Raw genomic sequence first — 12,572 nt, 5'->3', positions numbered from 1 at the left:
CTGCTGCATACAGAGCTGGTCAGTCAGCAGCCACCTCTCTGGCTGCCCAGCTCTGAAGGCAGCAGCACAAAAGTAAAGGTGGCAATACTGTGATCCCCTTAAAATAACCTTGCGACCCCCTCCTTTTTGGGTCAGGACTCCCACTTTGAGAAATACTGCTCTCTCCTGTGAAATCTATATAGTAGTGGATAAAAGTACACAGAAGTCCAGATTTCATAGCGGGAGACCAGATTTCATGGTTAGACACTCATTTTTCATGGCTATGAATTTGGTAGGGCCCTAGCTATAGTATTATGGTCACCACTTATAAAATTTATCATAGTCTTGTAAATCAAGTATGCCTTGTGAAATATCATTTGAAAACTCACTCTGTTGAATACTGTTGTCCTGGTAAAATGTGTGTAGTAACACGGTATGATAAGTTATTAGATTATATTATGTATCATTATTTAGAACATGCTTGTTTCAACTTTGTGTCTGAAAAACTAGTTTAGACCTGCTCCAAAGACACAATAGCACCCCAACCAGTATTAAAGAGCAATCACCAGCTTATGCAGCCATTTTTCATCAATGGGAAGCTGTAAACAAAATTTACATTGCATCACAGGAACATTTTAAACCTTATATCCACAACAGACTATGCGTCACCATGACTCAGCAAGGATGTTTCTAGCATAAGAATTAAGTTGTAAAGGGGGAGCAAGACAGTTGACTTCACCTCTTCTCCTCCCATCTCTCTGCTCATGACATCAAACACCTGAAGGACTCTGAACTGTGGGGTGGTGCGGCCCCCTGACCGAAAGGAAATCCAGCCTGTGAACTAGTACAACTTGTGGTGAAAGATACTTGCTTTAAATCTTATTAGCTTTTTAAAGTTTAGGAATTAGCTTGCATTTTTATCTTTTTATTCCTTTGTAACCAATTCTAACTTTTATGCCTTATTACTCAGATTTAAGTGAATCTATCTTTCTGTAGTTAATAAGCTTATTTTGTTGATTTTTGTAATCCAGTGCATGTTCAGATTGAAGTGTTTGGGAACCACCACTTGAGACAGCAAGGTTGGTACATAATCATTTTCCTTTGTTGAAATGATGGACTTACTATGAGCTTGTACTATCCAGGAGGGTACTGTGCAGTACAAGACATGCATTTCAGAGGTCCAGGCTGGGACTAAGAATTTGCAGGTGTCACCCTATATGCAATTCATGTATGGCTGGAAGAGCATTTATGTATTTAGCTGGGAGTAATTTTAGATGCTAGGTCCTGTGTATGAGCAGGACCGGAGTGGTGGCTGTTCACAGCAAAGCACCCTAAATGTAAAATGTAAATGTAAAAAGCACCCTAGACTAGAGAGTTAAGGGGACACCACTGTTCAACAGTCCAGGCTGTACCCTGGGAATGTCACACCAGTTTTAGAATCAGCGTCAATGGTTAGGTTAGATTACTAAATGAAGACAAGAAAGCACCTTTTTTGGATGTAGCTTAAGCACAGGTATAGCAACTACATACAAATTACATATGATTTCATTTAATAGTTGGGTTTACATAGGGAAGTATTATTTTTAATTTAGTGTACAATGACACAGTGTTTCACATCACTGCAACATTTAAACCGGAAAATGACAGGTTTTCAGCTTTATCCTCATAAGCAGCTCATATCTATATCTGCTGTCCGAGTACTCACACTAGGGTTTGCTTTGACATGCAAGTGATACTGTGGACAGGCAATACATAAACTAAGCATTTAGTTACCTCAAACTTGTCTACACTCAGTTTTATTTCATCGTAATAATCTAATTAATTTTAGTTATAAGCCAATGTGAGGCATTCCAAGAGTAAGTTTCATTGAGCTTCTATTTTTCTTAAGGGTCTTACTTCCACTAAAAAACACCACTAGTCTTCAGTATAGACAGTTTATAAATGAATATAAGTAAATAGTGTGAGTGAGCCACTAAATAAATATACCTACATATTAGCAATGGCTTGACTGAGAGAAAAAAAACCCACCACGCTTTAAGCATTCATATTAACTGGGTAAACAATCTGTCCTATAGCTAACCTACAATACGTACACCAGAGAACTTGAAGACTGGTTTAATTCTTTGGAACAAATGTTTACTGTACTGAGTCAAATATTTAGGCAGATGTTACCATTTCTTTTAAGACAAAGAACCTAGCTGTAGATGTTGATGATACTCTGACTCAGCAAGCGACTATGTAATTGATTTGCCAAGAGAAGAGATATGACAAGGAGCCACTCTTACTGTACGGCCACAGACCTTCATTCAACATTGACACTGATGTTTTATTTCATCAAGAGGCGTCAATAGCTTTGCAATTTCTAATTCCAGAGGAAGATGGTGATAAGTTAGGCGTTTCATTTTCTATTTCCAACCCATTGAGAAGAGAACTTTATCTTATTGGTTTATTTTAAGCACAGAATACATTCTTTCCTGGCTCAGTAAGTTGATACAAAAAATAAATAAATAAATAATGCATTCCCACCACTTTCCAACTATATTATTTAAAGATATTATAACCTCTTATTATCTTCTTAAAATGTACAATTAGCCAAGTTAAAGCAAGTTCTGCTCATTCATGTACTATATTAAACAATGGCAATTTGTTGATGTTGGATTATAAAAATTTTCAAGTCAGTTCAAACTAGCCAATTGATGCGGTCCACTTGCCAGTAAGCATGTCTAAGGCAAATGCTTTAACTAGATCGTATGAGCTAAAAGACCGAGATGGCCATTTGACATTCTATCTTTAAGTGGTCCTTAATTATAGCTAGCTAATACTTGCAGCAGTATTTTAATTATTGTATACAAATATAAAAAAAATTACACAAATTATTCTTTGTACTATGGTAGCACTTGAGACACTAACCAATACATAATTTCCCTGTCCCAAGCATTCTGTACTCAGGCAGGAAAGAGTTTACGCTTTAGGTTATCAAAATCCAATCCAAAGTCTATACCCACCTCCTCCTTTTCATTTTTTTTTTTTTTGTTAAACAAATGAAGCAGTCAATTTGGTCTAAATTAGCAACCATATTTATTTCCCATAGAGGAAAATTTAATGGCCAATACTTACATAGATGAGTCCAGAGTAGTATCGGTCCTTCAAATTATGCAAAACAGATGCTTCATTTAAGCAGGTTAATTCCGCCATATCTTCCACTTTAGAGAACTTGGGGGGATTCATCTTCTGAATATCATCTTTGTTGACCATTGCTTTCTTTCCATTCTCTGCCAGTTCAACCAACACTTCATCTCCTCTTTCCTCCTTGATGCTGGCTGCCTCAAAGCCATGGCGCTCTGAAGGAATCCAGACCAGTTTTTTAGCAGTCCAGTCAGCCTGGGTAGCAGGGTTGTAGATTACAGCCCTATCCACAAAGAGATACCTCTCTGGATCTTCCTGTCCAGACCTCTGCGCCATTGTGAATAGAGGTGTCCACTAGCATTCGCCTTGTTAGATGGAGAAAAGGCAGGTCAGTCACTGATACTGTATATAGTTTGCGATCATTTCATAGCTGAACCATTTAACATATAAAAGTGGCTAATCGGCATATTAAGTTGGATACCTATTAGGGATACTACCTCTATATAAAAAAAAAAAAAAAAAAAAAAAAAAAAAAAAAAAAAGAGTCCTGATGCGACTTATTAAGTTGGTAGTTTAAACAAGGTCATACCCTGTCTAAAAGTACTGCTGTATAAAAGTTAAAAATCACATTCAAATATAGAGCAGTAGGGGGACACTCATTTATATAGAATGGGAATATGCAGAGGTCTCTTTTACTGTACATACCAAGACTGCAAAGTAAGGATGATGATAATACCTAGTTGTTGTATAATATTTTTCACCAGTAGACCTGAAAACACTTTACATTCTTTAGTGTATTTGTCTCCACAACTCCCCTATGATGTACACTGCTGTGCAAAAACAAGAGTACAGTATAAAGGAAACACCAGATTTACTATAGGTTTGCCAGGAGGTACTGTAAAGAGTACTGAAATAGTAGTCAAAAGAAAGCACCCCTTTATTTGTTCTGTGCAGTGCATAGCTGCTTCTCATTAAGTCATCTAAACAAAACTGGCCGTGAGATCAGATAAGTTAGACTAAAAATACTGATTACAAAGAGGATTTTCCTTGAGAGATAAGAACTTTATATGTTTTGGGGTTTTTTTTTTTTTTTTAAAACACATCATATAACCATGGCTTGTATTCTTTCTGAAAGCAGATCAGATTTATCATGGCTTTACTTTCCATCAATTCCAGCTGCAAACAGTAGGTGCTATTATGTTTTAAATGTTTCCAATAAACACCTTGTATCAAAATCTGTAAGAGTATAAAATGTAGTAAAAATTGAATCAATTTCTTAATCAATTCTCATACAATTGAGAGAAAACAAAATACCAAAATGTCTCAAATATTTCATTTGTACCCATCTCTCATCCATTAGACTAGTAAATGTGACCAACAGCCGCAAGGACAGTTACATCTATTTGATTAAGAACTCCCAAAATGTACAGTTTTGTTATCTTTAAGCACTTGAGAGCAGCGAGGTTGGGCCTAATGGCTTTTCCCTATCTTTAAAAAAAAAAAAAAAAAAAAGAACTCTGAATTCTCACTATATAGTAAGCATTTGGGTCACTATATATCTTGTTTTATTCATCAGAACTATTTAATAGTAAATTTAGAACCATTTTCTAATCATTTAGAGCATTAATCCATTGAGAAATCTGTAGTTTGCCAATCTAAAAATTTGCCAAATCATGTTTGAAGCTAACTGTGCATTCACTTTTTATACTGTAGTATGCGTTCACATGGAAGTCTTGCAACTCATCCATCCTCAAGTGATCATTCAATTAAGTACTTAAGTACAATACTAATGTCTACATCTACAGCATGTCAGTTTGATAAACTGTTCAACACAACTAACGCAAAGTAAGCATGAGGTCATTCAATCCACCAGAGGGCTGTGAAGCAATCTGCTTCATTTACTACAGAATGGCTTAATATTGCATCATCAGATCAAGAACTGACTACATCAACAGCTGAATTTATTGGAAGAAGCTTCTGGGAAAAAAAATCCATGGAGAAGAAAAGAAGAGTTAGAGGTGACCCCAAATGACTGCAGGAGTTCCATCTGATTCTTTACCTCAGCTAGGAATAACAAGTTACTAAACCATTCAGAGTCCTAGTTACTTGCAGAGCCTTCCATTTAAATCCAAAAAGCTAGTCATCTTTGTAATTCTAGATTATGACTTGATGCTGCCGATATCTTCGTACTATAAAACCTACCTTCCCTACAGTGTGAGGCAATCTCTCTCACTGTCAAGAAGTCTGACTGGCAAATTGCCTTTCATAAAAATTTATCATTTATAATCTGAACTAGTATCAGTTTCACATGCTTGTTTTTTAGTGAAAACTTAAGTGGTTTTGGAACTCTATTACCTAGTCAAATTAATACAAATAAAGATTGTTTATGAGTAAAATTAAGGGCTAGAAGTTGAAGCATTAGATTTTCTCCCAAAAAGTATATGAACTAGTTCACACTAATAATCAAATCAGTGTATTAAAATATTAAGAGTACAGACCATTAATGGTCATTTTTCATTTTCTGTCCTCAACACTCAGATGTGACCCACTTACTTAGGACAAGTCCAGGTTGCCACAACAAGGATACCCTTACGGAAGCCAGATATGCAGTATTGTGCTTTGCCTTAAGGAGGGCTTTTTGCTAGACAGTATTATTTAGGGGGAAGATAAATTAAAATCCACATTCATAATCACCACACTTCACCACGTAGAACTCCAGCTCTACCTCTATGTAGAAGAGGTTAGTACATAATCCCACGCATATAACAGTTCTAAACAAAAGGTTAATAAGAGAGCGACAAGCACCAGCAGAGGTGGGGAGTGGCATCATTCAGTGCAGCCTTGGCATTTCCAAGGGCAGGAATTTGAAAGAATAGCCTCACTCACTACTTAGAGGTACGTTATTTTTCATAAGTCTAGTACTAAAGCCAGCAAGAGTCAATTTTTCAGTTCAAGCTACTTCTCTGACTCAAGCTTTAATCAAACAATGGCTTCAGAATGAAGTAATAAGGCAGCAGGCTGCAGTTTTTAACTAGCCCGGAGACTAAAGGACAAAAGAGCAAGCTCTACACTTGGACCATTTTCTTTGGGGTTGCGGACAAAACACTCCACCCCCCTCTATGGCCTCGCATGTTCACAGCATTACATCTTGCCAATCCCTTGCTATTTGGATCCCATTTAACAGCACTAAGGCGCACCCTCCATCCATACCCCACCTCCGAAAAGAGGGAGGAACATGATCTAAGACCCGCTCGGACCCACGGGTGCATCACAACGCAAGCATCTCGCCCCCACAGGGGCCTCCTCAGCCACAAATCAGACACTGCCGCCGCCACCGCAGCCCTCTCCTTTCAGCAGCGACTCCCCCCATGCCTCTGGCAGGCTGGCAAGCCACTAGTCAAGGCTGCAGAAGGGAGGAGATGGAGAAAATGGCCACCTTTGCGTGATCGATACAGACAGGAGCCTCAGCGCAGAGGCTCAGGAGGGGGAGCCGGGCGGGTGGGGAGAGGAGACACCCGCACGGGGGTGCAGCCCCCCAGGCAGGGGCCGGTGACGAGGGAGGCTGTAGCCCAAGGCAGCTCCCCGCCGGCCAGAGCAGGCAGGGTCTTTGTCTCGCCCGCCGCCGCCTCCCTACAGCGAGCCCAGGCTCAGCCGCACACCCACCCCGCAGGCGGGAAAGAGCGGGGGGGGGGGGGGCGCACCCGCCACAGAGCGGGGCGGGGGGGGGCTGCAGCCTCCCGCTCCCCACACCCCCCCTCCCCCAGAGCCGGGGGGTGGGGCTGCACACACCCCCGTCCCCTATGCCCTGCGCAGATCGGGGCTGCACCCCGCCTCCCACACTGAGGGGGGCCCACAGGCACAAGGGCCGCGCCTGCCCCGCCAAGCCCCGGACAATGAGGGGGCGGACAGACCGGCCCTGCTAGCCGAAGCCCCCGGCATGGCCCCTCACCTGCGAACGCTCCGTATCCCCGGAGCTGGCGACTCCCCGCTCTCCCCCCTCCTCGGGGCTCCTTTAGCGCCACCGCGCCACCCCCTCCCGCTAACCCCCGGAACAAGGCCCGCCCACCCGCTCTACAGCATCATCCATTGGCTGTCTCTCATGCCCATCAAAGGAAGCCCTTACGGCCATTGGCTCGTTTCGCAACCCATCTCCGGTCAGGGCCATAGCAACCTCCACAAGCTACCATCCAAAACCCGCCTCCTCCCTGGCCCCTCCCCACTGTTCTACCTGCCTATCAAGGCAAAACTCCACACCCAATGGGGGGCTTCACTCCTCTCTGCCACATCGGTGGGCCGCAGAGATCCCACCTAGGCCGCGCTAGCAGGGTAGGGTGCACTGGTCAGAAAGCTTGGGAGCAGTGTGGGGTGGCACGTGAGAAGGATTGCAACGCCTCAGGCTGGGAATGCTTCTGCTAGCTTGGGCTGGGGCAACGGGCTGAGCTTTGTCTGTCTACGGGGGGGCCATTAGAAAACCCCCATCCCCGCCCCCTGCAGGGAACTCCGTGCAACACCGTTTATCCCCGCCCTCTGCAGGGAATTGTATGGAACATCCCCAATCCCTCCCTCCCTCCCCCGCTGGGAACTGCATGCAACACCGTTTATCCCCGCCCTTTGCAGGGAACATCCCCAATCCCCCGCAAGAACTGCATGAAACATACCCAATCCCCCAGTCTCCCGTAGAGAACTGCATGGAACATGCCCTATCCCCGCCCCTGCAAGGAACCGCATGGAACACCCCCATCCCCGCCCCCTGCAGCGAACTGCATGGAACATCCCCTATCCGCACCCCAACAGCCTGGAACATCCCCTAGCTCCCCCCACCTCCGCAGGGAATTGCATGGAACATCCCCCGTCCCTTCCCCGTGTAAGGAACTGCATGCAACACCCCCAGTCCCATCCCTGTAGGGAACTGCATGGAACGTCCCACATCTCCGCCCCTTGCAGGGAACTGCATGCAGCACCCCCACTCCTGCAGGGAACTGCATGCAACACCCTCCAGCCCCGCCCCCCTGCAGGGAACATCTCCGCCCTCCCCTGTCCCTACCCACTGCAGGGAACAGCCATGCCCATCCCTTCCCTCTGCATGGAACTACGTGGAACATCCCCAATCCCTCCCCCTCACCTTCCCCGCAGGGAACTGCATGGAACATCCCCATCCCACCTCTGCAGGGAACTGCATGCAACACCCCCCCCCATCCCCATCCCCTGCAGGGGACTGTATGCAACACCCCCATCCCCACCCCCTGCAGGGAACTGCATGCAATGCCCTCTAGTCCCACTCTGTGCAGAGAACTGTATGCCATACCCCCACTCTTCACCCCCATGCAGGGAGCTGCATGCTATACCCACACTATCCCTGCTCCCTGCAATTACCAGCATACTGTTGCTTCCCCACCAAGGAAATGAAAGCAACACCCTCTTCTATCCTCCACACTGCATAGAACTGCATGCATGAAACCACCACTAGTACATTCATGCACACATTCTGCATGGTAAGTGTGTGCAATGTCCCTGACTTCTCATGTAAATGTATTCAACTTAATCCACTGTGAGACAGAGATCCATTTGTGGTTCACAACTCTGTGTCAGCAACTCTTGTCAGGCCTGACACACTCACTACACATCATACACTGGTGTCATGATATTTATTTAAAAGATTACTTGTAAAATATCATTTGAAATGACACACTGGGCATTGCTGTCACCGTGAAAAGTTTATAAGAACTCTGTAGATAAAATTATGGATACTCTGATATTATGTCCTGGAGACTATAAACAGACAAAGGAGACAAAACAGGTATCTTCTATGTAAAGGGGAAAGAAAATATGATGGCAGATGCTCTGTCCAGGCCAGCTCCTGCTGCTTTGTAAGGGGAGAAGAGGTAACCAGTGAGTATCATAGCAGGGAGTAGATTGCAGGAAACAGATCAGTTTGCATTTTAGCAAACACTAGCAGAGAAAGAAACCAGCATGGAACTTCCTTGACCACCAGACTCCATGTCGCCTTCCTTAGAGCTTGAATTAACTTTACTTTGGGCGGTAAGCTTCCACAAAATCCATGTCAAAGGTTCACTGGACTGAAAAGAGAGGGGCAAATGATCCCAACTTACCTTTCACCAAGAGAACAAAGGAATCAAAACGTTGCACTTTGTGGGAGATCTAGACAAGAAGGGTGGTCAACCCTCTTGCTGGAAGGTAGATTGGTAAGAAGACTATCTTGAACAAAGGCTACGTAGCTTGTTTTGTTAAGTCAGCCTCTGAGAAGCATTTTTCACTTTTATTTGCTTGTAACCATTTCTAACTCTATTCTTTGTACCTGAATTCACTTAAAATCCTATCTCCTTCTGTTAATAAACTTGTTTTACTTTTACTCTAAACCAACCCAATGATGTGTTTGATTTAAAGTGAATGGTAACTCCAGTTAATGTGGCGAGATTCTGGGCATCTTTAAAGGAATAAACTAACTATATTATCTCTCTGAATGGTCCAGGAGAGGGCTGGACATTGCAGAGCCAACAGTTTGAGGAAAATTCGGGACTGGGGGACGTTGGGGTCACCTTGCCAGGTGTAAGCAAGGTTGGTGGATACCAGAATGAGGCAGTGGTGTGACATGCAGGCTGCTGGAATCAGAATTGCTGAGTCTGAGCTGCTTAGCACACAGACACTCCGTGCATGCTTGTATGCTGACTGGACATGTCCAGCCCAGAGATGAACAGCAGCAGAACATTTTGAGGCACTCAGCATTACTGGGCAGGCGGTGGCAGGACCCCTCTCTGGTCTGGATTGCACCCCAAAATGTGATACCGTCCCCCATTAAGGTGCATGCAGCCTCCACCACCTCAATGCATGTATATGTTTGTACCTCTCCGACACTATTTAACTCAACACGCATCCTGCATTGCAGCTGCTCAAATATTGTGCCCATGTTGGAAAATCTGGGTACCATTTGGCCTTCTGCAGTAGAGATCTGGATTGGGGAGGAAGTATTTATTTTACAGATTGATATCACCTTTATTCTGCAGGTTGCAATAGGTTCATAGCCAGAAAGCACCATTGTAATCATCTAGTCCAGTAGTTCTCAAACTTCTGTACTAGTGACCCCTTTCACATAACAAGCCTCTGAGTGTGACCCCCCCCCTTATAAATTAAAAATGTTATCTTATATATTTAATACCATTATAAATGCTGGCTGCAAACCAGGGTTTGGGTGAAGGCTGGCAGCTCGTGACCCCCCATGTAATAACCTTGTGACCCCCTGAAGGGTTCTGATCCCCAGTTTGAGAATCACTGATCTAGTCTGACCTCTTGCATAATGCAGGCCATAGAACTTTACCAAAATAATTCCTTTTGAATTACTGCATAAATATTAGAAAAACATTGACAATTGACTTAAAATTGCCAGTGTATGTTCCCTGTTCTGTTTTACCCACATTCTGCCATATATTTCACGTTACAGCAGTCTTGGATGATGACCCAGCACATGTTGTTCATTTTAAGAACACTTTCACTGCAGATTTGACAAAACACAAAGAAGGTACCAATGTGAGATTTCTAAAGATAGCTATAGCACTCGATCCAAGGTTTAAGAATCTGAAGTGCCTTCCAAAATCTGAGAGGGACGGGATATGGAGCTTGCTTTCAGAAGTCTTAAAAGAGCAACACTCCAATATGGAAACTACAGAACCCGAATCACCAAAAAAGAAAATCAACCTTCTGCTGGTGGCATCTGTCTCAGATAATGAACATGAACATGCGTCGATCCACACTGATTTGGATTGTTATCAAGCAGAACTCATCATCAGCATGGACGCATGTCCCCTGGAATGGTGGTTGAAGCATGAAGGGACATATGAATCTTTAGTTCAACTGGCATGTAAATATCTTGTGACGCCAGCTACGACAGTACCATGAGATCGCCTGTTCTCACTTTCAGGTGACATTGTAAACAAGAAGCGGGCAGCATTATCTCTTGCAAATGTAAACAAACTTGTTTGTCCTAGTGACTGGCTGAACAAGCTGTAAGACTGAGTGGACTTGCAGGCTCTAAAGTTTTACATTGTTTTATTTTTGAATGCAGGTTTTTTTAACATAATTTTACATTTGTAAGTTCAACTTTCATGATAAAGAGATTGCACTACAGTACTTGTATTAGGTGAATTGAAAAATATTATTTTTTTTGTTTCTTTACAGTGCAAATGCTAGCAATCAAAAATAAATAGAAAGTGAGAACTGTACACTTTGTATTCTGTGTTGTAATTGAAATTAATATATTTGAAAATGTAGAAAACATCCAATAATATTTAAATAAATGGTATTGTATTATTGTTTAACAGTGCAATTCATCGTGTAATTAATCACGATTAATTTTTTTAATCACTTGACTGCCCTAATTTTAAATGTATGAGTAGCCCCACTGTCATTATTGAGACTACTCATGTGCTTAAGGCTAAGCATGTGCTTAAGTATTTACAGGATCAGGGCCTAGGTTTGTAAATAAATATTAATTAATCTTAAACCAGTTTGAAATTTCCAAAGCAGTTCAGGAGATTTAGGCACAAATTTTACATTGATTTTTAATGTAGAGGGATTTTTTTCATGAATTTCCTCTAAGGGAAGATGTGTAGCTAAATCCCTTGCACAGCTTGGGACAACTGTGTAAAATCCAAACAGCTGAAAGTGAGAAAATTCATAATTAAGGTCCCACAAACATGCTTTATTTTGTCCCATATCCCTACCCAGCTATTACCTATAAGCCAAAAACTCCTCACCCCTGATTATTCCACCATGGGCTTGAGACTGTTCCCTTCCATCTTCTCACATACTACATCAGAGGTGGGCAAACGATGGCCCACAGGCCACATCCAGCGCACGGGACCGTCCTGCCCAGCCTTTGAGCTCCTGGCCGTGGAGGCTAGCCCCCGGCCCCTCCTCTGCTGCCTCCCCCCCCCCATGCAGCCTCAGTTCGCCGTGTCACTAGCACTCTGGCCTGCAGCCAGGGCCGGATTAACCTTTTGTGGGCCCGGCACCAAATATATTTGTAGTCCCCCATGGAGGCAATGGAGCATGGTGCATGGGGATTGGTCCTTGGAGCAAGGGGCCAGCCAGAGGCAATGGGGCATGGCATGGCAGGGGAGGCCCCACTCCACCCAGCCAGTGCGAGGGCACTATTTACAAACTGGCAGTTGCCAGACGCACAATGGCTCACCTGGCCCTGTGCTGCCAGCATGCTCCTTACCCTCGGGGGTGGGCCCATGCCATGCCACAGAGCCACCCTGCCCAACACCGAAACACCTCCCCAATTCCCTATGGTCAAAACCCCCTAGGACCTTCTATGCCCAGCACGCCCCCAGACCCTGCCACAAATGCACAGCGCCCTGCACAGCATCACAACTGCCCAGCACCCCACACAGATCCTCCATTCCTTAGTGCCCCAACACACAGAGATCTTCCCCGCCCCGTCACAGCCC

At 43.8% G+C, this 12,572-nt stretch overlaps 1 protein-coding gene across 1 annotated transcript in view; it reads right to left on the bottom strand.

Moving 5' to 3' along the window:
* MYH10 (myosin heavy chain 10) overlaps positions 1-7,139 on the bottom strand; it is a 134,612-nt gene extending 127,473 nt beyond the window's left edge. Inside the window, 2 exon segments of the mRNA XM_038370808.2 lie at positions 3,097-3,470; positions 7,055-7,139. Of these exon segments, the coding sequence (XP_038226736.1) occupies positions 3,097-3,441 (345 nt within the window). The 5' untranslated portion in view covers positions 3,442-3,470; positions 7,055-7,139.
* Between the last annotated feature and the right edge of the window lie 5,433 nt (positions 7,140-12,572).

Source organism: Dermochelys coriacea, chromosome 14 (assembly GCF_009764565.3).
Source record: "Dermochelys coriacea isolate rDerCor1 chromosome 14, rDerCor1.pri.v4, whole genome shotgun sequence".
NCBI lineage: Eukaryota > Metazoa > Chordata > Testudines > Dermochelyidae > Dermochelys > Dermochelys coriacea.
This window is presented reverse-complemented; position numbering and strand designations above follow the sequence as displayed.